The 27,504-nt window shown below is 32.5% G+C and overlaps 3 protein-coding genes and 1 long non-coding RNA gene across 6 annotated transcripts; 1 reads left to right on the top strand and 3 right to left on the bottom strand.

Moving 5' to 3' along the window:
- The first annotated feature begins 2,005 nt into the window (after nucleotides 1-2,005).
- LOC140979879 (uncharacterized) lies at nucleotides 2,006-4,568 on the top strand. Its single transcript, XR_012175815.1, has 3 exons — nucleotides 2,006-2,237; nucleotides 3,642-4,169; nucleotides 4,255-4,568. It is a non-coding gene; the product is annotated as an uncharacterized lncRNA (long non-coding RNA).
- Nucleotides 4,569-4,903: 335 nt separating this feature from the next.
- Nucleotides 4,904-6,563, bottom strand: LOC140979359 (reticulon-like protein B14). Its single transcript, XM_073444721.1, has 5 exons — nucleotides 6,397-6,563; nucleotides 5,819-5,999; nucleotides 5,604-5,733; nucleotides 5,368-5,437; nucleotides 4,904-5,266 (listed from the first exon to the last, which is right to left on the bottom strand). The coding sequence occupies exons 1-5, from the start codon at nucleotides 6,494-6,496 to the stop codon at nucleotides 5,097-5,099; spliced, it is 651 nt and encodes a 216-aa protein (XP_073300822.1). The 5' UTR covers nucleotides 6,497-6,563; the 3' UTR covers nucleotides 4,904-5,096.
- A 6,554-nt stretch (nucleotides 6,564-13,117) lies between these two features.
- LOC140979758 (uncharacterized) lies at nucleotides 13,118-27,052 on the bottom strand. 3 transcript variants are annotated; one of them, XM_073445314.1, is made up of 5 exons: nucleotides 26,793-27,052; nucleotides 26,468-26,673; nucleotides 22,684-23,031; nucleotides 13,522-13,545; nucleotides 13,118-13,406 (listed from the first exon to the last, which is right to left on the bottom strand). In XM_073445314.1, exons 1-3 carry the CDS (start codon nucleotides 26,883-26,885, stop codon nucleotides 22,746-22,748), a joined length of 585 nt encoding a protein of 194 aa, XP_073301415.1. In that variant the 5' UTR covers nucleotides 26,886-27,052; the 3' UTR covers nucleotides 13,118-13,406; nucleotides 13,522-13,545; nucleotides 22,684-22,745. The 3 variants fall into 3 exon arrangements, with proteins under 3 accessions (XP_073301415.1, XP_073301414.1, XP_073301416.1); XM_073445313.1 differs by lacking the exon at nucleotides 13,118-13,406 and having other exon boundaries at nucleotides 13,491-13,634; nucleotides 22,622-23,031; XM_073445315.1 differs by lacking the exon at nucleotides 13,118-13,406 and having other exon boundaries at nucleotides 13,491-13,545.
- Nucleotides 19,379-22,081, bottom strand: LOC140979135 (uncharacterized). Its single transcript, XM_073444481.1, has 5 exons — nucleotides 22,008-22,081; nucleotides 21,857-21,912; nucleotides 21,149-21,238; nucleotides 21,010-21,064; nucleotides 19,379-20,432 (listed from the first exon to the last, which is right to left on the bottom strand). Exon 5 carries the CDS (start codon nucleotides 20,426-20,428, stop codon nucleotides 19,379-19,381), a length of 1,050 nt encoding a protein of 349 aa, XP_073300582.1. The 5' UTR covers nucleotides 20,429-20,432; nucleotides 21,010-21,064; nucleotides 21,149-21,238; nucleotides 21,857-21,912; nucleotides 22,008-22,081.
- Nucleotides 27,053-27,504: the final 452 nt, after the last annotated feature.

Genomic DNA, 27,504 nt, shown 5'->3' with positions numbered 1-27,504 from the left:
CTCTTTTACAAATAGTTAGGTGTAGGAAAATATATCGAATTTTCGGTATATCGAAGTTATCGTATCGAAAAATACCGAATTTGCTGAATTTTTGGTGCGGTATGATATCAATATCGAAATTTTCGATACGATAAAAGTATTGAATTTGAAATTTTTTTGTATATAAATAAATAATATATAAAAATTAAAAATATATAATGTTTTTAAGTAATAAATTTAAATTTTTAAAAAATATATAGTATTTTTTTTGTTATAAAACGATATATATCGATATCGTATTGAAATATCAATATATCGCAGCATTTCAGTATAATCGTTAAGTTAATTATACATATCGAAATCTCAATATACTAAAATTTTTAGTACGATATCAATATAAATATTTTTAATACAACAATTTTCGATATGATATACTATATCTATTTTTTTGGTACGATTCGATACAATTTATTAAGCATAAAGTAGGTCGGTCCACCCCTTCTTGGGAAAAATAAAAGAAAATCGAGGTCGTCGGATAAATGGGGCGGTGGGAATTGGAAGGGAGAGGTACATCAATGCGATATTATTATAATAATAAATTTTATTATTTTAAATATTTTTTAAAAAGATATTTATTTATCTATAACTGATTTTTGAACTAATATCATTTTTCACGAATTACTACTCTTTTCAATTTTTATATATTATTCTGATCGATGGCGTAAAACAAACCAAGGCACGCCATCATCTATGAGCAAAGGCGGCGATTCATTTGGGCGATTGTATCGGGTTTCCATTGCATTTGCTACTACAATCCTAGCCGTTTACTTTATTTGATATTATTTCTATATGCGAGTTTGTATCTTCGATGTTCTGAGTCCATAGCGTAGATGACATTGCATTTCATATCAGCATGCAATAATATTATTTATGCATTGCTACTCAATTTTGCTCGATTAAATCTCATATAAGGTGATGCCCCGGAAAGAGCCCAGTTCATCTTCGGACTCGGGCATAATAAAAGATTGGGAGGCTGAGTTTACCGGGACGATAACCAGTTTGGGTAAAGAAAGCACTCTTATATAAATCATATCTGGATATGCAATAACTAGAGAAGCTGATTAGACCAGCACATACTCATATAAGTTTGGGCTCCCAGCCTAGCTCAGGTTGTGTAAGAAGGCAAAGATAATGGATTAGGTACCCTGTCTGTACCCTCACATAATTATCAATTCCCGAGCATCTCGAGACAGGTATCGACTCTGGGCCTACAAGTATGGATCATCATGCCTCGAAATCATTAATATATCAATCGACGCATGGGGGAGCGATGTAACAAGACTATAATTGTAGTGCCCAAAAACCAGTACGCGTAAACCTCATGCATAATTATAAAATTTAATCTAATCAAATAAAGATTTAAATGGTGCATGATATATGATTAAATTATTTTAAATGTTTATATACTCATGTTTATGCAATTTAAAAGGTTTTCGCAAGTTTTAGCTTTTCAGACGAATATTCGTTGTCGGACCGGGGAAAGGAGACCGGAGACGATTAAGGTGCTAAAACCGAATGTTATATTTTAAGTCAAGAAAATTAATTATTTAAAATGATTTATGAATTTTAGTATTTTAAAACCTAATTTAATTTATTAGGTGATTTATAAAATTTTAAGCTTTTAAAATGTTAATTTTAAAAATTAAGGATTTATTCTTTAAATTTGGATAAAGTATTTTATAATAATTTTTATGCCATAATTAAATAATTTAATTAGTAATTAAGTTGGATTAGGATTTTAAGTATCTTATTCAACAATTTTTTTTTTTAAAAAAAAGGAGATCTAATCTTGTTTAAATTTGGCACTTAATCTTTTTAAATTAAAGGGTGAAATTTTTATTATCTAGTGTTTGTTTAAATTATTGATTTGAGTTTTAATTAAACTAAAACACATAATTAATATCATAATCAATCTATAAAGACTCCTACCCAATTCACGTAACAAAAAACTCACGCAAACCACCGACACACACACAAACATACACAAGCCACACACACCAAGAATACGTGAGTTCTTAGGTTCGGGAAGTGAGTTTTTGGCTCCTTCTTCTAGCAAACACCATCACCGAAGCATCACCCACAATTCTGAAGGATTTTTGGATCCTTGGAAGCAAGAAAAACGCAGCACAACGCCTCCGTTCGTCCTCCGTTCTTCCCCGCGACGATATTCGACGGTTCGAGCGTTTAAAAACGCAAAGGCATGTTTTAATCCTTCTTTTATGCATCGATCTTGTCATATTATGTATTTTGATAATAATTATGCATGAAAATTTATTGTGTATATGCAAACATGCGATTAAAACAATCGAAAACGTATCTGAAAATTTGGTGGCATATTTCTTACGTATTCTTGGGATTCTTGATTTAAATCCTTCGGTTGGTGCCTCTGGATCCTTGCTGCTGGTTATGGTTAGGTTTTAGGGTGTGGTGGTGGTTCATGGGCTGGATGGTCAGGTAGAGCACTAAAACCAGAAACACATAGCTGTACAGAAGTGGTCTCATGGAAGGGCTGTAGCTGTTCGGCCTTGGGTTTTAGTCAGGGGCTGGACCAGTGCTCTTGGCTACGGTTTGGGACATGTCTTAGGGTCCTAGGATGAGTCTTGTGGTGGTGGTTCATGGGCTGGATGGTCGGGTAGAGCGCGGGAACCAGAAACTCGAAAGCTGCACAGATATTGGCCTCACATGAGGGGCTGTCATGTTTCTGATTTTTTTGGGGCTTAGGCGCTGGTCCTGTGTAAAAAGGGGCTTAACCATGGTCTTATGTTATGTCTAATGGTCGAGTCTAGGGCTTGGTTCGGGTTCGATTCGAGTCGGTTTAAGCGTGAAGTCGTTAGAAGCGTATAGAGGTCGTAGCGTGTTTCCTTGGGGCAGCTTGGTTTCTATGGGGCGTAGGTTGTGTTAAGTTGGTTCGATTATTGTTTGGGGATAGTTTAGGCTATTGGACATTAGGTTAGGATGTCGTCTAAGTATGGTTCGAGTCCCGAGTCGTTCGGTAAGTCGTAGGCTATTTTAATTAATTCGGGAGTCGCATGGGTACATTTGGGTTTTGTGCTAAGTTTAGTTATTTAAATTCTAAGGTTATGGCAGCAAGTCCAGGGTGTTCCAACAAAGTCACGATGTTTGTAAATATGTATCACGTGCAAAATAATTATTTTTGAGCTATGCGATTTGTCTTGTGGCCAAATTATGTCACGGGATTGGAAAGCGGTAAAGTATGACCGGGGACCTCTCCACTCGGTAAAGTATGACCGGGGATTTATGTATGTGGTAGTGGACATCTAGTCGAAAGGCTATGGTGATCCCTGCCAGCCCAGTACTGTGGTTTAGTTTGATCAAACGATTTATGTGCATGGGCCACTTGCATTGAACAGAACTCTACGCAAAATTATTTACGTATATGATTATGCATAACAAGTATGAAAATATGATTTTATGATTTTTATGAAATTGTTTATGCAAGTAAGTCACGTTATACATATTTATTCTTATAATATTTTATGTACAAGCTAAGTTTAAATTGCATGGATTTTTATTACTTATTATTCGTTATTTACGGTTTATGCATGCTGAGTCATTAGACTCACTAGACTTGATCGATGCAGATGATGTAGTTGAGGAGACAGGAGGCGGTGACCAGTGAGCAGGCTCGGGCCAGTGGCAGGGCAAACCCGAGGACCTTTTAGTTTAAGTTATATTATTACGCACGTTCTTTTAAATTATTTTCTTTGACTTTTGATTTATTAGGATTGGTGATAAGCAAATTAAATTTATAATTTTGTTAGACTATTTTTAAATTAAATTAGTATATTTTTGGATTTTAGGATTAATTGGATGTCGGTGATTTATTTTAAATGATGGAGTTTTAATATTAATTTTATTTTAGTATGAGTGGTGACCGTTAAGTTATTTTAAGAGCTATACTTTTAATAAATCATTTTTTAAAAAAAAATTTTAAATTTTTCCGCAAATGTTAAAGTATGAGTATTTTAAGTTACGGTTCGTCACAATAATCAGTATGATTTGTCAGTCGTAACAGTGTCAAATGGCAGGGCTAGAGCAATTTTCTGATCACGAGGGGTGACCAAGCACTGAAAACAAGGTCATCATTATTCTCTCATACAGATACTCAGGTTTGCTCGATCATCAGATATATTCACTTAACATTTCAACATGCACCCACTATATATTCTCTACACAACATTTTCTTTTGTGCAGATACTCGACTGACTTGAACGGCGTAGTAGTTATGTCGGAAACCTTTTCGGCGTCCCTCTAAAGTTCTTTGCTCATCAAATGTATAGATTAGCCATCCCAGGAGCCCTTTTGCTTGGTCACCAGTATTCGCAAGAAAGGAACATAACCCAACCAAGTAAATTGTCCACTCAGCTCACCCAATTTAGTTGGACATCATCACTAGGTATTTAGCTCATCCTTCAATCGTCTCATTTCCATTCGTTTCAAAATTTCGTAAGTTTAAAGCTACACTTACTATGTAATCCATGTACATTATTGAACACATCTTTCTTGGAATTGCGTTACATGCCATTTTTGTTATACTCTGTATTGTATACTTAGAGCCGTTTTGATAGATGAGACAATTATTGCACTACAATAGTTACTAACAAGAGCATAGATTTAGAATGGGAAAATTTGCATTGTTGGTCTAGTGTTGTTTTTAATTTCACGATTTTGTTTCTCTATGTTATCAAACTTTAATTTCAATATGTTATCTTTGTTTTGTCAATTTTATTCATTTTTCTGATGTAGCACTCATACAACGCTGATGTGATGCTAGCATGTGTTATATTATATTAGCACTTTGCGATTATAAGATAGAAGACCAAAAGCGCAAAACGACAAACACACATGACTGAAAATACAATTTTATAAAGTTGAAATCATAATTTTTTAGCTAATCAAACAACAAATTTAATCAAATATTACCATGTTTGGAAATGAACATTTATGTACAGTGATGTACTTCAAGTAAATTGGACAATGTATAGATGGCAAATCCGATCGAGCCAATTATGATGCTGAAACCTGGTGAAATAAATTCAGAATCTCTTCTTTTCTTTGACAGGTCCTCTTGGAATCTTGTTAAGAACTTTGGAATCAAATTTCTTGAACAATTTCTTCATATCCTTATTACCCTTGCTTGCTACATAATCCACCTCATCTTGGTATCTTTCATATAACGCCGGTAGAGCTAACAAGCAAATAAATCCTGTAAATTTAACAGAAAAAATAATGAAGATGGTGAGAAGAATTTCGCGAGTAATTAGCAGTTTTAGCGACACATTTCAGGTGGCGGCTAAATCATCTTACCGGTGTATAAAAGATTTAAGGAGCTGAAGTAGTTTCCAATTCCTGACAGTATCCATAGGAATGCCATTGCCTAAATATTATATAAACCATCACATTACTCATATATCACGTTNAAATTGAAAAGATGAGGATAAAATAAATTTTTTTACTATAATAATTGTAAAACTTGAGCCATGTTATGAAAATGATAGGTCACAGGGAATATATGCAGAAAGATTATTTAGCTAATAATGTACCATTAAAAAGGTCTTCAAATCTTTCCCCGACGAAACATCGTACAGTTTTAATATTGTCGTGTTGATTTTGGCGTACAACCATCGGAATGTGGATTCTGGTATTGTGATTGCTCGTAGCTCCGAAGGATTTCTAGATATAGACGATATCGGAAAAATATCAAACCGAAAAAAAAAAAAAATTGTTGCAATTCAGAGATTTGCATATAATATATTACTTGTGAACTAGTCCAGCTCCAGAAGACCAGATGAAGCTGAGTATCATCAAAATCATGGAGATGTAACATAAAAGTGTGACGAAATTATATTCCAGCACTTCAAATAGAAACCATATAGTTGTGCATCCGACTAGTATTGCTGCTGATAAATTCTTGTTTCTCCACAGTAGTATGTCAGCAACTACAGCAAAAAACAAGAACAAATACAAATTTCATTTCATTTATAATAAATCGCTAAGTAATTGTGTTCATCTACTTGCATAATATTGGAATTAACAATTTTTATATATCAATAATCGTTGAAATAAAAGGGAAAATTCTAAATTTAGTTGTGTATGTTTGTCTTTTTACGATTTCAGTCATTTATATTGTCAAATTTCATTCTTGATTTTATATCTTTCGATTTATGACAATTTTAATATATATATTTTTTTCGAGTGCTAATGTGACGTTACATACAATAACATCACATAAAAAAACGTGAGTTGAAATTTTTATATCAATAATTGTAGAATCATGGCAACTATATATTAAGCCTTAAAGAGTTAAAACTGATATAAAAGGAGTTGAAATTTGACCTTTTCCTCCACCAAGAATGGCATGCAAGGGCTTTTCCCGACCAAACAATCTTCTTTGAGGGGCCGGAGCCTCATCGGAATCCGACGAATAAACGGGCATTTTTCCTTTGATGTTTTTGGAACTCTTGAAAGAACAAAGATAGCTGTTTGTATCTTGGAAAATATAGATGGATCGACGTTTATATAAGCTAATACATGTTGGGAATAGCAGGCTTTAATTTGATGCCAAGTAACTTTGGAATGACTCCACAAGGAAAGGAATAGCTTTGGCATCACTAAAAAGATTGCATCAACGATTCGATTCTGCGTCTACACAGAGGCAATTGGACCTTTTAAGATAAAGGCCCAAAACCTGATTGAGACCAAGAACAATAAATTAAGACCCTTCCCAAAATTTTAATTTTAATTTCTTTACATAGCAATTTGAAAATTTTTAGATATAATTTGAATAGTTGGTTTTAATATTTTTCAATTGAACTAAATTTTAGATCTAATTTAAATTTGCAGGGTTGCCCCCGATTAACAAATTTTTTATGGATAAAAAGTCATGATCTTATTTTGTATTATCGAAAAAATGTTGTATTTTTTTTTTCAATTTTATCTTGTAACACTTTATTTTCTTAAATATTTGGTGACCGAATAATTGTTCTCTCTATAATTGATTTGACACAAATATAATAATTTTAAAATAAGAAAACCATTAAATGAAGGGGATTAGAATATATTTTATCATTCGGAAGGTTGGGGATGCTGATCATATTAAATTAAATTTCACAAAAACAATGATTATAATTTGACATAACTCAATTCATATGATTTGATGGTATAAATATTAGAATTCTAAAATTAATTAATAAATTAATGTATTTGTTCAGATATATTGTACTCACAACTTTTCTCCGCCGAATATTTAAAAAAAATACGAAATATTTTTAAAAACTAAAGTGAACAAGTTATTTTTTGAAAAATAAATCACTCATTTTTTTAAAAAAAAAAATTGGACCGTCATAGACCCTTTTTCTAATAATAAAAATAACAAATATTTTTTAATATATCTGACACCGAGATATCATAAAGTGAGCAAGATTTCAAATTTAAGATGACGTCGTGAGTAGATATATAATCATAATAAATAAATAAAAATTACCAACCAATATGTAACATAAAAATAATAAATACATTGAAAGAAGTTTCTCGAACTCTCCATATAACATAGAATATATTTATTATTTCGGTCCAAAACATCGGTGATACAAAAGAATTTTAAAAAATAGACATGTTAGAATCTTACGTTATGAATAAAAAAGGGAAACATATATGAAAAAAATAGAAATAAAACAACAAAGATCCAATTATGGAGCATGCAATTAATGTCGCATCTAATCACCGAAAGACAGATCCAATTATGGAGCAGACAAAAAGTCAAATGAGATCTTTGATGAATGCATATATGATTGAATTCTCACACAAAATCTTGATAATGAATTCAAACTTCTAACAATATTTGAAATGAAATATTTTGGGGGACCACTACAAAAAATTAAAAGTGAAAATGAAAATGCATGCTTACGAAGAAAGTTGTACATTCGTTTTAAGGTGCATGAGATGTTGAAGTAGATGGATATTTGACAAATGATCGTAAGTTTTATTTCTCATATCAATATTTTTTCTGATAAATCTGTCGTACATGACTTATCCAATGTGTTTTATCTGATTAACGTGTTTGCACGTTAGCTTGAAAATTTATTCAGTACATGCTGAATAATAATGGTGGCGCACATTTCATAGTCACCCTTGGTTACCATCCAAAATGACTTGATGAAAATATTGAATCACTTTTATAAAGATCTTTCAAAATGACTTTTTGACCTTAGGATCCTACTTTCGTCTCTAATATAGGAGATGGCAACTGTTTAATCTTTCAATGTTTGTAATCTATTAATTAACTACTTGATATTTTTGTATTGCAGAACTTCCAATTCTGAATACTAGTTAGCCATCTAAAGCATGGTTTATGTATGTCTATCATATAAGCACAAAATGTGACAAATATATATTTTTTGAATTCAGGGAGAGACATTGTTACATTATGTTATGAACCCGAGATTTCGTCACAAATAAAAATATTCTAATTGTTAGCACAATTGAGTAGCCGGTGACTCTGCATGGGTTTTTCATCACTAACCGAGAGCATGTGCAATGGACACGGAAGACACGCGTCATCGCCTAGCCTCAGGGGCGAGGAAGAAGCACACATATTCTTCTGCGTGTGATGGCTAAGGTGGATCCTGCACGGAAACTCTTTACATGATAATTTACCCACCATTTTATAGTTTTTTTAAATTTTTATTTAAAAATTAAAGTTTGATAACATTAAAAAAAAACAATAAATAAACCTCTATTTTGATTTTTTTTCGCACAATCTTTATTTTCTTCTACATACACAATCTCCAATATTTTTTTTTGCACGCATTCTTCAATATTTCTCGTGTCAAACACGGAATCTTCATCATCAAACGATGTATCATATTCCGTGATGGATCAATTATTAATGTCATCAAGATGATCAACCCAGAGATTATTGACACTTGTTAATGTTGAAGTGGAGGAGTCGAGCCGTGAAAAAAAATTGAGAACGTGTTGCTGGAGATAAAAAAATTCAAAGACGATTCCGAATTAGGAGATCTTTGTTTTTTAAGAATTGTGAAAACTTTACAAACCAATGTGTTTTACTTTGTCCAACGAAGAGACGCAACCAGAAAACTCTGGTTATCATCAATTCAAAAGGTTTCGATCGTGATCTGACTACTTGCATATGATATTGTAGGTGATATTGATGAACACATAGGATGGGTGCATCGACCTTAGAATGTTTGAAAAGATTTTGTAGAGGGTGTATGATATATTTGCTCAGCAATATTTAAGACAACCAATACATGCCGACGTTGCTTGAATAACTGCTGAAAATGCTGAAAAAAGATTTCCCGAGATGCTTGGAAGCATGGATTGCATACACTGGGCTTGGAATAATCTTCTAACAGTTTGGGCAGGACAATTTCAAAGTGGACACTAAAAATAACCTTCAATCATACTACAGGCGGTAGCATCGAGAGATTTATGGGTTTGACATGCATATTTCGACATAACGGGATGCAAAAAGAAACTAACGTGCTAGAGATGTCCAATTTGTTCTTAAACTTTTCAAAGGACAAAGCCCCTCCAGTGCAGTTTGAGGTGAACAAGAACGAGTACAACATGAGTTAATACATCATTGATGGTATTTATCTATCTTGAGCTGTCTTTGTGAAAACCATACATCAGCCCCTCTCGAGAAAACATAAGATTTTTGCATGATATTAAGAGAGAGTGAGAAAAGAAGTTGAACGAGCATTCGTGTATTCCAAGCATGTTGGCATATAGTGAGAGGTTCGTCTCGCATGTGAGATTCAATAGATTTATATTATATAATGAGAAATTGTATAATTCTCCATAATATAATTGTTGAGGATGAAAGAGATGATATAATGGAAGATCGTGATTTTCTATCTCGAGATTATAAATACGTGTCCCCAGTGTTGTCTCTTCAAGATATCCTACCGCAGAGTGCAACGTCTTTTGAAGCGATGTCGGCATTCAGAACCGAGAATTGCATCACATGCTTAAAAGACTTGATCTAACATATTCGAAGTATATATGGGGATACATAATTGAATTATTTTGTTTTTTAATTAATTTTAATTTTTAATTATGAGTAATTTTAATTTTTTGATTATGTTTAAAATTTTATTTAACCAACTTCATTTCACCTCCTAAGGGACACTTTATCCAACGCATGCACCTTTTAATCTTTTATATATCATTAGAGGCTTTTAAAATCATTGCAAGTACTTTATTCAATGTTTATTTTGTCTCTCCAAATAATTTCTTATAAAAAAATTATGGTGGAGTCGTTTAATGTAACAGCGGGCTACACTAACGCATAAAAAAGTAACTTTTTTTTTAAGAATTAAAACATGATGTTTCTTACAAAAAAAATTAAGAAACAATATTATTCCCAATTATTACACCCTAGGAAATTGTAGAGCAACATGATGACACATTTATAGATCATAATCATAACTTATAAGCGTGACGAATCTAGTCTACAAAGAATTAGCTTTGGCCATTTTTTCCAAAATATTGATATATTAGTAAAAAAAAAAAATTTTTAATGGAAAAAATTGGATATTTGAGACAATAAAAACTGAAAAAATATCTATAAAATTGATATAAAATCGTAAATTGTTCTTAATTTAAGTCCCGTAGTATAATACATCAACCACAAAATTATCCAACAAGTTTGTTCCCTTTTTTTAATATTAAAATTTACAAGAATACATTTCAATTCAAATAGGTTTATATCTTAACCAAATTGGAATACGAACAACCAGAAACCAAAGTAAATTTTTTTTTATTTTATTACAATCGAAATCCTCCATTTTCATATCAGAACCAAAGTAAAAAATTTATCCTAAAATTTTAAATTTATTACAATCGAAATCCTCCATTTTCATATCAGAACCACTATTTTTCTACCAATCCTAGACATAACTTGATGAGTAAAATTACGTGGATACAGATTGAATGAAAAAAGAAGAGCAAATTTAAGGCATTTTCAATCGTTTTGTGTTAATTTTTAGTTCTCTAAATATACATTTCGATGGTAAAAATAGTATGTACTAATTTCTTGATATGTTCCATTATTTCTTTCATTTCTTTTCTATTTTTAAAATAATTATTTCTCTAATAATATATGAAATGTGGAGTTCATATATAAGATAAATGCAAATACGTGTATAGTTCCACTAATGTAGTGTTGAACACTAATATTCTAGATAAAAAAAATGATTAAAAAAATCAAAAATAAGAAGATAAAAGACAAAAGACAAAAGTTGGAATTTTAACAATATAGATTACTAAAATCGCAAAAACAAACAAACAAACATAAATAACCAAATACAATTTCGCCTAAATCTTTTATAATTTTTGGAGTAGGTCTTTTGTGAGACGGTCTGACGAATCTTTATCTGTGAGACGGGTCAACTCTACTGATATTCACAATAAAAAGTAATACTCTTAACATAAAAAGTAATACTTTTTTCGTAGATGACCCAAATAAAAGATCTGTCTCACAAAATACGATTCGTGAGACCGTCTCACACAAGTTTTTGCCTAATTTTTGAATTACTAACATTCCTTATAAATTTTTTTGATATAATATTTAGGAAATATTCTTCGACCAGCCCTGTTAGCATAATTAACTAAGAACGTTAATTAGCTCCCTCTATAAATTGAGATTCAAAACCTCACAAACCCCCCAAAAACACAGAAAATAGAAATGAATTCAAAAGTAGCAAGCCTCGCAATACTTGTCGTTGTAATGTTTCTTGCTGAAGTCGATCTCGTGAGTGGCGCGGTGACATGCAACCCTCTGCAGCTGAGCCCATGCGCAGCCGCTATCATATCGTCCAACAACCCGAGCGCCTTGTGCTGCAACAGGTTGAAAGAACAGAAGCCTTGCCTCTGCCAATACATGATCAATCCCAATCTTCAGAAGTTCATCAATTCTCCAGGTGCCAAGAAAGTTGCCTACTTCTGCGACGCCCCTTTTCCCACTTGCTAGCATATATATGATTAACTATGAGTAAATCTTCAATATGATAGATATCTCATGCATTTCCCAGTGAGTGTATTCAGATTTCTGACAGATGTATGTCAGAATTGCTAGCTGTGTCATAAAATTTCTGCTTTAAATTAACTTGATGATGTAATATATGTGGTTGAACTTTGAAGTAGTGAAATTTGTGTCTGTTTACTTTCCATTTAAAACATGGACAACGTAAATTAGTTCTTTCCCGCAGTGCAGAACCAAAATCATCAAATGAAAAAACCTTGACTAGCTTAGACTGCCATTGTATCATAAATGTTTATATTCTTTTCTAAACCATGAGCGTTTATATTATTATTTTTCTTATACAATGGAGGTGGGATTAACCTAAACCTAGCCTAATTAACTAAACATCTCACACAGTTGTTGGGATTTCAACATATAATATGTACAACAAACAAGAGGCGATCTATAAAAAAAAAAGTTTTGAAAATTTATTTTTCGTCCTCTCAAACATACTAGATCGTTTTCTCCCTCTAAATAATTTACCAAGTGTCCCCTTAATAGACTAATATGGAAGAAACGAAATATAATGAAAATGAGTAAATTTTTTATAATACTTTATACATAAAAATAATAACTTTTCATGAATTAGTCGGATCGGAGATCTTTATCATAAAATTGACTCACGAGAACGTCTCATAAGTTTTTTTGTAAAAATGATATAAATTGTTTTTAACTTTCTCATTTCTACTTGTGTGGCTGTCTTCTTCTTCTTCTTCTTTTTTTTTTTTGAACAATTTAAAGGAGAACAATGAGTGGCACAGTCTTTAATTCTCAAGTTCAAATTATTTTTAAATATATATCCACTTTGGAAAAAAAAACCAAACAATTGAGAAAGAAATAAGTGACGAGTACTTTTGGTGATGCACATGCAACACAATGTTTTTTGTGCAAGAGAGTAAAACTATTGGTTTGGTGAACAACTCGATTAAAACACGACCCGATTTGAAATAAGAGATGAACCACCGGTTGGAGCAATGAAACGGGTGTGACCCACAGTAGCATCCAATTGATAAGCTCCTAATACCAATCGTGAACTCAAGCTCGATTCATACTTTCTTATTGTCTTAAAATTAATATACTATTTTTATTAAAATTTTACACACGTTTTAATCATCAACTATCCCAGCTCAAACTCGGGTATGCTGTTGTTCTAAAAAAACATGTATATCAAGGTCAATAACGAGTAGCATTCAATTCACTGTTTGATCGAGCTCGAAGTCGATTGATGGGAAAAAAAATTCGAGCTAAGCTCGAGCTGGTTACTCGAACTCAACTTGGCCGCATGCTGAAGGCATTCCTGGAAAATATAAAATTGGATTACTCATATATCATATACGATGCCACAAATTCCACAATACCAAAGAAAAAGAGATGAAAATCATTAACAAAAAGACTGTCGTACTTGCACCAACCTTGTCACCAACTTTGCTTTATACAAGAACTCTTTTGATATCAACGGAGACACCGGATAACTTTGTATTGGGTTTTCTTTTTTACAGACATACAACCAAAATATGACACAAATCTAGGTTTTTTTTTAAATATTATAAATTAATAAAATCATTATAAAAATGTGGCAAGTTGTGAAGATTTGTAAAACTAGTACAATCCGATACTTACTGTCCCGGATTCAAATTTTTTATTATATTTTTTAAAAAAGAAAAAAGAAAAAGAAAGTGGGGGCACGGATTCTAAGAATCCATGTCTGTCCGGATTTTAACTTTTTTATTTTTTTAAAAAAAAATAAAAGGGATATCGGCGACTGATTGTGCAAAATCATCGCTATTAACGATGGTTTAACAAAAAACCGTCACTATTGGCGATGATTTTACCAAAAATCGTCGCTAAGGCACGGATTCAAAAAATCCGTGACAGTCTGCCACGGATTCTGAGTCCGTGGCAGAGGATCACGAATTCAATATCCGTGACCCGTAAACCCGTGACTCCCTTCTGGTCTTCTGCCTATTTAAATGCGGTGATGCTCTTCATTTTATCACCGAAGCCGAGCAACTTAGGAGCAAAATTATTTCTTTCAATCACCGAGCATCGAACATTCTTTCTAGCACCGGTCTTCAGACTTTTCCATTTAATTATTAACGCAAGTCTTCTGCATTTTTCAGAATATTAAGAGGTAACAATATTTTTTTTGTTTAGTATGTTTTATATTGTTCGTTCATTATACCAGTTTTAAGTTTTAAGTAATAACAATAGTTATAATATTAATTATATTATTGGAATTGTAATACTGTAATTTAGAATTTTTGGAATAATAATAACTATATTTAATTTAATTATAATATTTATATTTACGTGATATAATATTATATCTACACTAATTACAATAATTACAATAGTTATATTTAATTTACGTGATATAATATTATATCTACAATATTTACAATATTTAATAACTATACTTAATTTAATTACAATAATTATATTTACTTATATAATATTATATCTACAATAATTACAATAGTTATATTTAATTTACGTTATATAATATTANTGTAATAACTATACTTAATTTAATTACAATAATTATATTTACTTGTTATAATATAATATCTACAATAATTACAATAGTTATATTTAATTTATGTGATATAATCTTATACCTACAACAATTACAATAATTACATTAATTATATTTACGTGATATAATAATAAAAACTATACTTAATTTAATCCTAGTAGTTTTAAGTAATAATAATAATAACTATATTTAATTTAATTACAATAATTATAATATTAATTGTTTTATTGGAATTAGAATATGTATATAAATTACGGACTTTATATTTACATGAAATTTTATGTATAGTATATGTATAATTATAATATTGATTGTATTATAAATTACGGAGGTTAAAATTACGTGAAATTTTAAAATTTATTCTCAATTTGTTTTTTATATACCTTTTTATTTATGTTAATGAGTGATATATTTTAATAAAAAATGATCTAGTGGCAAAAATAATTATTAGTGACGGGAATTAGCTAATAACCAAACTAAAATTAATAGTAAAATTAAAAAAAATGACACGTATATATTATTTTATAACATGTAGTAAATCTCTCGGATTAGGATAGAATTGTCGTTATTCTTATTAATAATGCATTTATTATAAGTATATTATTACGAATGTATTTATTATAATTAAATGTTACATATTATGAAGTATTATTGTTTTTTAAAAGAAATTATTTAATCTACAGTAATTAGTTTTATTACGAATTTGTCATCAACAAATACGTTTTCTTTTTTCGAGCCGAAAATTTCAAATAAATTTCGTTTAATTTAAAATATGTAGTTAAATTTTGTTGATAAAAAATATAATATTTGTTAAGTAATGATTTTTTGTTTGCAAGATGGCTGAAAATATGGAGAATGTGTTGTATTTGCGGGGTAGACACATATCAAATAATATCAACGCTGAGAACATGGATGTACTAATTCCGCCACGCCGGTCTGACAAATGTCTTTGGAGATTAGTTAATGCTAGGATTCACCTCCGTGTCCGCCTATGTCTTGCACGCATGGGCTTCTATGGTGTCATTCAGTGTGGTCCTATTAAATATTATGATAATCATTTGCTTACAGTCATTGTTGAGAGATGGTGTCGTGAGACACACACATTTCACCTTACCGTGGGCGAGGAAACAATCACCATGCAGGACGTTGCCCTTATTTGGAGGTTGAATATTGATGGCATTCCCATCACTGGTATAGATACCGTGTACAACAAACATACCTTACAACAGCGTTGCGCTACTTGGTTGGGTTTTACGCGCACATCTTCTCAGATTAAAGGTGCACATCTTTATCTGACCGCTTTGCTATATCATTGCCTAAATAATATGATTACTGATGAAAGCACTGAAGAGGACGTGACACAATATTCCCGTTGTGTTGCATTAATGATCATTGGTGGATATATGTTTCCGGCCTCGAAAGGTGCTGCTGTGAAACTTATGTATTTACAATTTCTTGAGGACATAGAATTAGTGAATACGTTTAGCTGGGGTTCTGCTGTGTTGGCATATCTTTATAGAGAGTTGTGCGACACATCAATGAGATTAAAGGTCGATTTGTGTGGCCCTGTTCAGATATTGCAGGTATTTTTACACTTCTACGGTCATTATATTTGTTGTACTTAATTTTTCTTATGATTTGACTATTTCTGTTGTATGTTATTGCAGATTTGGGTTTGGTCTAGAATTACTCTTCTTTGCCCTGATAGAGCGCAACATGTATCTATTTCACAAGAGCATGTTGCGGATGTGCTTCAGGGTCCATACGGCGCACGGTACTAATAAGAAATAATTAACATTTATTATTATTATTTTGTTATTTAGTTTTAACGAAACTATTGTGTACTTTTATAAATTGCAGATGGAGACGCGAATTCTTTTGGACACACACGACCCATCATTCGGTCCGTATAATGAGATATATGCTTGACAGGATAGTAGAAGAGCAGGTAGATATATAAATTAGTTGTTTAGAGTTTGAAATTTTTTACAAATTCAGTCTGAATTATATATTATCGACTTGATAATCTTTTTTTCATTTTATTTGCTTCAGTTTCTATGGACAGTTTATGATATGGAGTCCCCGGAGGTTGGTGGAATTCTTGACGGAAATAGAATTCAACTATGTCGGTCGGCATGCGCATTGATCAATTTTCATATAATTGAGATGCATAGACCAGAGCGGTGTCTCCGACAGTTTGAAATGCATCAGGGTATTCCGCCACCTGCTACTAACTTCGACAATTTTCATAAACTGACGCGACAAGGCCGGAACAACTTTGATTGGGCGACATATCACAAAGATTTTGTAGAAATGTGGGATGACTGATATAATTTTATGATTGGTGGGGATTATGTCATACCTGGTACACCCGCCATCACAGTGGACTATGTTGGTTGGTATCATCGTATTTCACAAATAGTACTCTCGCCGCCAGTGATACCTTCAAACATCATGGGCTACTATCCTGTTGATGCAAACTACCGACATTTTATCGTAAGACATGTTCAATTTATCTACATATGTACGTAAATATAATTTATTGTATTAAATATATGTTACATAACATATGCATGTATGTAACAGACACGCCCAGCTCATGTGCAATATCCACCGATGTGGACAGGAAATGAGTTTGAACCCGGACCATCATCTTCAAATATGGCACACTACTCCGCCAGTGGTTTCAAGTTTTCCATTGTATGACGCTGGTTACTTCAATCCATTTGCTGGTAGTTTTACACAATTTTTACAAAGTGACTTTCGACCGGGTATGAATGAGAGTCGCCCTACATTTAACACGTCGCCCATACCATTTCAACAATATTCTGACACATAAGGGTATGAGGTTGGTGAGAACATTGCCGATACCAGTACATCTGCAGCCCAAAAAAGTACGCATGGAGATGCTGAACAGATGTTAGGTCGTGGACGGAGAGTGATTAGAAGATCATCGTGTGGCACTGAGGGGCATCGTTACCATCAGCATTAACTATTTATTTAGAGATGCACAATTACTTACGTCGAATTGTTGTATGTTTTTTTATTTTCATTTGAAGTTATTGCTATAAAATTTGTATTTGAATAGTGTATACAAATTATTATTGATTTTTTAAAAGTGTGGAATGCTGAACGATATTGTGTTGTAATTGGAATGTAGGTTTATCCCAATATTGTTCATCATGAATAGGGTAGAATCTTCCATCATATGTGTTCACGTATTCGCTCAGTGTAAACCATGGTTGTACAAGTTGTGCGGGATTTAAACCAAACCATTTCGCTGCACATATAACATGTGAACAAGGAATCCCAAATATTGTGAAGTTACCACATGTGCAATCATGGGTAGAAATGTTGACAGCTTGTACGTGATGTTGACGACTTGGTCTTCCTCCTGTCGCGACGGATGCTGTTTTATCCCTTTGGTCAAATCTTACTACTCGATGTTCAATTGACTTTTTTGACCACATATCAAATTTAGAGTATGCATAGTCGGTCCATGGTTGATTTTTTTTCAGCATCTTATCACTTCGCGCTCGCCGTTGAAAGAAATAGTGCACGCATCACTGTAATGTCAGCTCCACTATTGCAGTTATTGGAAGACGTCGAACCCCTTTCAATACACCATTAATACACTAAGACATGTTCGTCGTCATTATCCCTCGTCTCCATCCACCATCATGAGCCAATGACCATTTTTCTTTTGGAATGTTAGACAAATACGTGAAAACTACTGCATTATTTGTTCTAATTGCCTCCATTGTCGCATTAAATTTTGTTACTTGGTGTTGTATCCCTGCTTCCCAACATAAGTCTTTCAAGTGAATGTTTTTGAACTTACTGTTGAAATTAGAGCAAGCATGCCTCAAACAAAAACGATGAACACCACTAGGAGGCTTGAAGTCAGGGAGATCTTGCACTGCACTTGTTATACCCGCATATCTATCACATATAAGGCACACACCACTACACCCTCTGGTAACATGTCGTGCAACATTACTGAGGAACCAATGTCAAGACTCATGATTTTCTTCGTCAACGAGCGCAAATGCTAGCGGCAAAACCTGGTTATTGGCATCCAAAGTTACTGCTATGAGTAGTTTGTGCTTATATTTGGTGTACATATGGGTACCATCTACACTGATTATGTTGCGACAATGTCGAAAACCATCTATACATGGTTTGAAGGCCCAAAATACAAAGTTCTAAATTTTATGTGGATGGTCATACGGTCGAAGATGCTTCCATTCTACAATAGTTCCTGGATTGTACTCCGACAAAGCTCCCATATATTTAGGAAGCAAAGTTACATAGCTTTCCCATGTGCCATAGATTACCTCCACCGCGCGTTTCAGACTCTGCCATGCCTTAGCATACGATATATCATACCCATATTTTCCTTTAATACTTTCTCGCACATATTTGATCTCGTATGCAGGATCACAACGCACGATTCCATATAGTGTACTGGCTATCATGTTTACGTCAAGGTTGTGGTGATCTATACCGAATTGGGTAGACATGCATGTGTGATCATCACCATATTTTGTGATCATGAAGTAGCCTAAACTTTTTTTCAACGATGCTTGAAGTCCCCACCCACAATTGCCACCTTCGGACCAATTCTTGCATTTGACCTTCAAAATTGTCGGAGAACTTTGGACAACGATATATTCACGTCCAAAACCCGAACAGAAAAATCCTTCACTGAAGCTATTAAATCATCTTTGCTCTTAAAAACCATTTTTACACCGATTCGGCCTTTCAGGATTGTAAAATTTTGTTCGTGATGCAGAAGGAATACCAAATGAATCTGGAATTTGTTCGTCATAGACTTCATTGAAAAATTGGGGAATTTCACGTAATTGTTGCTCTGGTGCAATAGGAATGTTCTCTGTCATTGTCGCTCCAGACATTAACACACGCGTCGATGTCCTTTCATTTGCATTGTCAACATGATGATCATCTTCTTCGTCACTTGATGTAGCATACAAATCATCATCGGTATTTATGACATGATGCGAACTGTCCCCAAATAAATCATTTTGCTCATGCATGTGTTCTGTAATTGGGGTTGGAATATTTGCATCCACAGTAGAACTATCAAAATGTCTAACATTTGTGGTATTATCCTCATCAGCCCATGAATTTAAATCCAATTGGCCTGTTCTAGTAGAACCCCATGCGTCATAAACTCTGGATGGACCCGTGATATGATGATCCCAACCCCCTGAAGTAAAATCCCATTCTCGTCTTGTATTCATCCCCCGTGCATAGTCTTCTTCAGTGTGAGCCGTGATATGGTGATCCCAAGGACCAGTGTCGATCCCAGAGTATGTATGAGTTGAATCTTCATCGACGTGATACATAGAAGGTCCAGCTTCATTCAAACCTACTGTTCCCAAACCTTGCGTTATTACTGGCATGACTGCATCAAAATCGTAATCACTTACGTTCTGTAACACTGGTGATGAATCAACATACAAGTACATGCAATCCAGTGTCGGCAACTCAAACATAAATTGTAGACTATCATCATCTGTGATATAGACATGCTCTTCAATGTAACGAGCCGACGAGCTATAACAATATTTCGTTGACAACTTGATGCAGAATTTTGATTGGTCGATCTCCAACTTGCGATGCACATAATTCACCAATTGAGAAAATGCAGTAGACCGAGAGATTTTAATGAGCCTTGTCGCGGGGATACTATATCCAACCCTACCATCTTCAATAATGACATAGTCACCTACATACAGTAAGGCTCTCACAGTATCCATGTCTGCACCAGAAACTATGACATAATGTATACAATCATAACAAAATTTAATATAAAAAATTGTTATGACTTATATTAAAATTTTAGATTTTTAAACATGTGTAATTAGAATTTTCAAAAATATTACTTTCTTATATTAACAATTTTAACAATTAAGAGTATAAAAAAAATTATAAAGAATAAAAAAAACAAAATAAACATAAACAAATGACAAATTTATAAGATAAATTTATATTTTTCAAAATTGTTTTACCGTACATAAAATTTTTATTATATAATGATACAGACCACCACGAGATTTTTTTAATAATAATTTCTTTCTGTAAATTGAAATTGACAAACCATAAAAACCCTAATTTCTTAAATATACCTTTTGATTATTATAAAATGACATCTTATTCTTTTCGTGTAAGAAGATGACTTTAAAATATGCACATTTAAATATCATAAATACCTTTTCTGTCGGCTTTTTTATGGCTTGTTAACTATGATTATTATATATTTTTTTTATAAAATAAAAAGATTCGGTCGAACATAACATAAATAATATAATTAAAATGTAAGAAATTATTGAAATTATCTTTTCAAATGTCGTTGTACGGAATTTGTAATTAAATCAGCTACCGGAGTTTAATATCTGCAATAAATTACAAACATTATCAGATATAATATACATAAAACTATTCAATATAGAAAGAAAAAACAGATATTCGACTTAGACTTGGCGCAATTCTCTCAAATTCTGATACTCAGCACAATTCTCCCAAATCAAATTCTGAATTACTGAGACTCGCCGCAATTCTCTAAAATTCTTATATTCGATAGAAAACTATCAAATCAAATTAAGAATTCCGATAATCACACGATCGACGCAATTTATAAAGGGAGGAGAATCACGGATTCTTTATAACTAACAAAAAATACCACGGAGTGAAGAAATAAATGTTGCGCAAGATGAATGCCGAAAGCTTGAGCTGAAGAACTGATGAATTCGCTAAATACTCGGTGCAATTTTATTACATATTTTTCAAAATTGTTTTGTATATAACCACACAAATGAATTTGACAATAAAAATTAATATAATTTACTTATATTAAACTAAACACTATTTCATATATAATTTTTTTAAAACGTGACAAAATACTTTATAATTTCATTAGTATTAAGTACACTAATATTAACTCATTCTCATATTAAATTAAATTATTTATATTAAAAATACTAACCTTGAAATATTTTCAAAAATCAAAAAATCATATTTATTATTTTTTTAATATTCAAACTATTTTTTAATATCTCGATTAATATTAAAATTATACTATTTAACTAAATTATACTTAATCATATAATGTTAGTGAACAAAATTATAATTACATTAATATAATATAAATAATACAAACAAAATATTAAAAAAATTAATTAAATTACCTTCTCAGACGTAATTATACGGAACTTGTAATAATATCAACGGACGAAACTAATATCTGAAATAAATGACAAGTATTACAAAAAAAAATTACACAAAAAAAATTACTTCTTAATATATAATTATAATATTATCAACGAAATTAAAATTTACATCTTCATATATCTTCAAATGAAATAGATGATAAAATCAACAAATAATATTAATATAAGATCGAAATAGAAAAGATGGATTTTGCGCATATAAATTGGATGAAAGAAATAAGTTGCGAGAATAAATAAATATGAGGAACAATTATATTCGACGATGATTAAAAGAATACCCGCATTTCTACTTAAAGGAAGAAAACACACGGAGTGGACACGGATTCTTAGAATCCGTGACAGTCTGTCACGGATTTTTTTAATTTGTGCCTTAGCGACGGATTTTGGTTAAATCGTCGCCAATAGCGACGGTTTTACACAAACAGTCGCCGATCTCCTTTTTATTTTTTTTTAAAAAAAATAATTAAAATAGTTAAAATCTGGACACACGGATTGGACAAGGATTCTTAGAATCCGAGAATCCGTGCCCCCACTTTCTTTTTCTCTGGAACGGATTCTTAGAATCAGTGCTCCCACTTTCTTTTTCTTTTTTTTAAAAAAAATAATAATAAAAAATATGAATCCGAGACAGTACTTACCGGATAGTACTAGTTTTACACACCCTCAGAGCTTGTCACATTTTTACAATGATTTTATTAATTCATAATATTTTTTAAAAAAAACCCCACAAATCTATAATTTCAAATGCGAAACCGGTAACTCAATTGCTGAGCTGAAAGGGTGACCATTTAACTTGAGTTCATATAGCAGCAATCCAATTACACAAGATCAGAGCTTTACGAAATCACTAGACTTCTGTTGATGCTGATTTTCTCCAAGATGTGGAGATCATCCCGAGTCCTTCATTTTGGTGCCTTTCCCATCCACCAGTGTCAGCCATGGAATAAGCCCGGTAATACAAGGAGGAAGCCATTATCGACAATAATATTAGAGAAGCACCAGCAGCAAATACACCCTTCCTAAGATCAGTACAGGACAAGTCCTCATCGTGAAAGGTTGGACGGTATTTGGTGCGGTAAGAATTTCTCACTGATGCAGCCAAAAGGCATGCCTCTGCCGCCAGAAAGGTGACCCTGTTCGTTTCAATTACCAGGTGTTTAGAACGAAAGATTCAACTCTGTGACATCAATGATATTCAAAAGGAGTTGAACAAAGAGAGAAGGATAACATACAAACAAACTGTAATATCTTATCCCCATTTGGGCCAATATAAATGGGGTTTATAAGGGTGTATGATGAACTGTTCTACCAATTTGGGCCAAATACCATTCGCAAAACAAGATAAAGATGAGATATGAAGTAGTTAGTCGAACATGGTATCTCACGTGCACAGACCCCATCATCAGGTAACTGTCAGGTGCAATCCTTAAATAGCAGATGCTACAGTATACAGGATAGGGAGAAAAAGACATTGTTCCTAATATTTAATGGCTAAAACAAATTTCATGAAAGGAGGCAATACAGAACAATAGTTTGGATAGGTTACAATCTCGAGCTGTCAGATTCAAGGATGTTAAAAACGCTACCCCAAACACTGACATTTTTATATTGCATTTGTAATGCTTCATATATGAGATAAGCACCCAGCCAAATTTTAATATCTGATCATTCTATATCATGCATTTTAAAAGATAAAAGTATAATGATTACACAAGCCTTTTTCTCGCTTATAAGGCCATCTCCAACCCATTACGCTATCTTAGTGTCACACTAACTTTAAAATCGTGTAATTCTTACACCATATATAAAATTCATCTCCAACCCATCAACTCTAAACTCTACATTAAAAAGAATATTCTCGGAATATTCTCTATTATTTTATTAACAAAAAATAATTTATTTCACAAAATATTTATAAACACAATAATTAAAATATCACTAATATCTAAAATCATTTCTATATTAAAATTCATTAAATATATTAATGAATTAAAATATTAATTAAATATATTTTTATAATTACTTTAAAAAATTTTAATATTTAATATTAATTTTAAATACTTAAACTTATTACTTAATTTTTTTTTGTACTTGTATCTTTGTATTCAATATTAATTAATTTAATTATAACTACATAATTAAGATATTCATGGCATATTTTATACTATTTTATTTACTACAACTAATTTATCACAAATAATTTATTAACATAATAATATTATTTTATTAATTATGTATTAAATTAAAATATCCAAGTTTTTTAAAATCACTTTGTTAAAATTTATTGTTTGAAATAATACATTTTTATAATTAAATTAGATTATAAAACTAATTATATAATATTTAGAGTTTAAGTAAAATTACAATAAAAAACAATTACAAAAATAAAAAAAAAAAAGAAAAAAAAAACTNTTTAAGTAAAATTACAATAAAAAACAATTACAAAAATAAAAAAAAAGAAAAAAAAAACTACGCTGTAGCAGCTATTGCTAAATTTGGTGCAACACTGTAGCAAATCTCTATTTTGGTGTCAAACATAGCGCTGGTTGGAGCAATTAACTCTGCACCAAAATGGTGTTTTGGTGCAGGGTTGGAGTTGCTCTAATATACAGAACAATCTGTGTGAGGTACTGTACCCCCTTTGTGCTCATTAAATAAACTTTTACTTACAAATACGGTTCCTCCTTTTGGCCTGGAGAACCAGATCCTATTTTCATACACTTGCTTCCTTACAAATCAACACAAAATAAATTCTCCTAATTCAACGATATTTTTCATGCAGCATTAACGCCCTTTTCATTTTTTTCTGTGATCTGTTGACGAAGACCCGTTGAACCAATGAACTAGAGTAACTGATAGTAACTGTTTAAAGAAAGCAAGAGATACTGAAAAAGTTCTCTGGTTTTGTATGTATTTTAACATTTTCATACTTACAAGGGTAATGTACTTTTCTGGTGGAGTCCAAATGCTACAATTGGAATTTTCAAGAAACATAACCCCACCACAAATGCGTGCAAATCCAAGAACACAGTCTCGCAAGTGAAATAGCAGAGTAAAAGCTCAACTGAATAAGAATAATGTAAAAACTCTTTGTAGCATCATGTTTTCGTGTGTTCACAGAATTGAGATCAGCATCAATAGGCTCATTGCCAGTGGTCGTATATACTACTCATTACTGAATTTACAGAAGTTGAAATGCGACCAATCGTTACTGAATTTACAGAAGTTGAAATGCGACCAATCATTACTCAATTTACAGAAGATGAAGGAACTCAACGAAAGATTCGGCTTTAAGGTGAAGATTGGGAGTGGAGACATTGTGGATGTGAAAGGGAAAGGCACGGCTTAGGTCAAAACTCCAACGGGCGTCAAAATTAGAATATTCACTTGAGCTCAGAGACATGTAACATCAATGACTGTCAAGGAGCCGAGTTAAAGTGCATTAAAAATGTTGTTCGGTTTTTGACGAAGCTTCCATTTTTCAAAAGCAACACTTGGAGGGCTCGTCCAAAGTTGCAACTTGTACATGCTAATGCATGGCCAATGAAGGAAACCACAGAATGCTTGCGTAGAAGACCAAAGCTTGAATGCTAAAATCTTGAGAGGTAAAATTCAATGATTATTGGCGTTCGTCATAAAAATGCCATGGAAATTGTTGAAAATACTAGCAGTTCCATTTTCAACCGGGAATTGATGTTTTTTCACTTAAAGACCAACTCTGCAACATGCAGACCAACAATAAATCTCAGAAGACAGGAATTAGTGGTTGAATTTAAATATGAAATAAATTTGAATTTAGAAGCAACGATTCTACATAGAAATTGAAGAAAACCCCTCTAGGTAACATATCTCTTCGCACTTGTGCAATCTTTCAAGATCAAAACTTCTCATTTCTGTTATTCAGTTATAAAGTCACAATTATGGAGCCTTTTAATGAGTTAACCCAAAAACTTTTAGTTCAATTCAAGCACATGAGTACACACTGTCTCCCTAAATTTTCCAATAAAAATTTTCCTCAATAACCTTTCGAACTAGCCTTGGTGCATCTCCACATACAAATTACACACCACTCAACTTTTGTTTGATGGTGTATAGAGAACCACAAACTTCGAACAATTCATCATTACCGACACAAATGAGCCGGACCAAAGACTAACTCATCTTTTCACATTCGAACATCAGTGTTAATACATAGAGTAGGCTAGTGTTCGAGATCAACTAACATCAGAGATCAGATTTCTCTACCTTGCACATTCACTGTGTCAATATTTTACAAGATTGGGAAGGAATTCGAGTTCCTAATGGTTCGGTCATAAAAGTAAAAAGTTTGTGGGAAACCAATTACACAAGTGAAAGAAGAAAATAGCTAAAAAAATTATGGGAGATAGTGATACCAGCGAAGTACCTAGGAATTGTAGAAAGACAAATGGAGGCGAACGACTCTACAAAGTCGCAAAGAAAAAAATATCAAAGTCACCCACCTCAAAATTATCAGCAGCTACAAGTATCAGAGGAAATGGAAGTGAACCAACTCAACAAGGAGAAAAACAGTGGTAAGATCACCATTACCATGAGAAAACGAAGAAGAAAACAGCACAGGTAGCAGACCTCCCACCCATCATCCGTCTCCCAAAGCACAGGCACTTGGTGACGCCGTTAATCAAAGACTGGCTGATCAAAAGCACCCCAAACGCCGTTAACCCGTACAACTTCGACGCATCGATCCCGTACACACAGTAGGTCTTCTCATCGTACTCGTCAGGCACAACCCGGGCCTGCACAAAATTAAAAACCCAGAAAAAAATGAAGAGAAAAATCAACACTTTCCGCGGAAAGGAATCGGCCAAAAACCCAAAAAAAAAACAACAGATAGCTTGAAACGCAGAAAAATCACCCAGCTACGGCGTCGTTCGGCATCGACAGCGAATACAAAGGCCATGAGGTGCAGAGAGATAGCGAGCACAAAAATGAGAACCGAAACTCCCATTGCTCAACTGATTTTCCTCCCTCGCAGGTTTTCCTTTGGAATGATTGAGATTGTAAATTTTACTTTGTAATCAAGACTTTTGTTGGTTCTTGAAGATCGGAGAGAGGAAATTGGAAAGCAAAGCGAGTATTATGGCTTTCATCTTCTTTTTTTTCCTTAAAAACAGTTTCCAGGCTGTGCTATATCTTCTAAAACTTTGATGGGAACATAAACGGATCAACATAAATCTCCATAAACCACAAAAAAGAGAATGAAAATTTTTATAAATATTATCTTTTCATATTTATCTTGATTACAATATTTTAAATCTAGCTAAATAAATTAATCATCTATGATAAGAATATATTTATAACACTATTTGCAGAAACAATTGATTTGTCAAATATCTATTTGGCAAGATGGATGCTTAGAAACTTTATCGGGACTCAATGATGTCTCATTAAAACTTTGTCACTAAAACCCATTGGGAAATATCCGAACGAAAGAAAAAGAATACATCAATAGATATTTTATTTAAATATCTTCCCGAAGATAGATATGACTCGTTAAAACCTTTCTAGAAAAAACCCATTATGACAAAATCCTAGTGAAAAAAAAAATACGACATCTCTCGCTAATT

Source organism: Primulina huaijiensis, chromosome 6 (assembly GCF_012295235.1).
Source record: "Primulina huaijiensis isolate GDHJ02 chromosome 6, ASM1229523v2, whole genome shotgun sequence".
Classification (NCBI taxonomy): Eukaryota; Viridiplantae; Streptophyta; class Magnoliopsida; order Lamiales; family Gesneriaceae; genus Primulina; species Primulina huaijiensis.
This window is presented reverse-complemented; position numbering and strand designations above follow the sequence as displayed.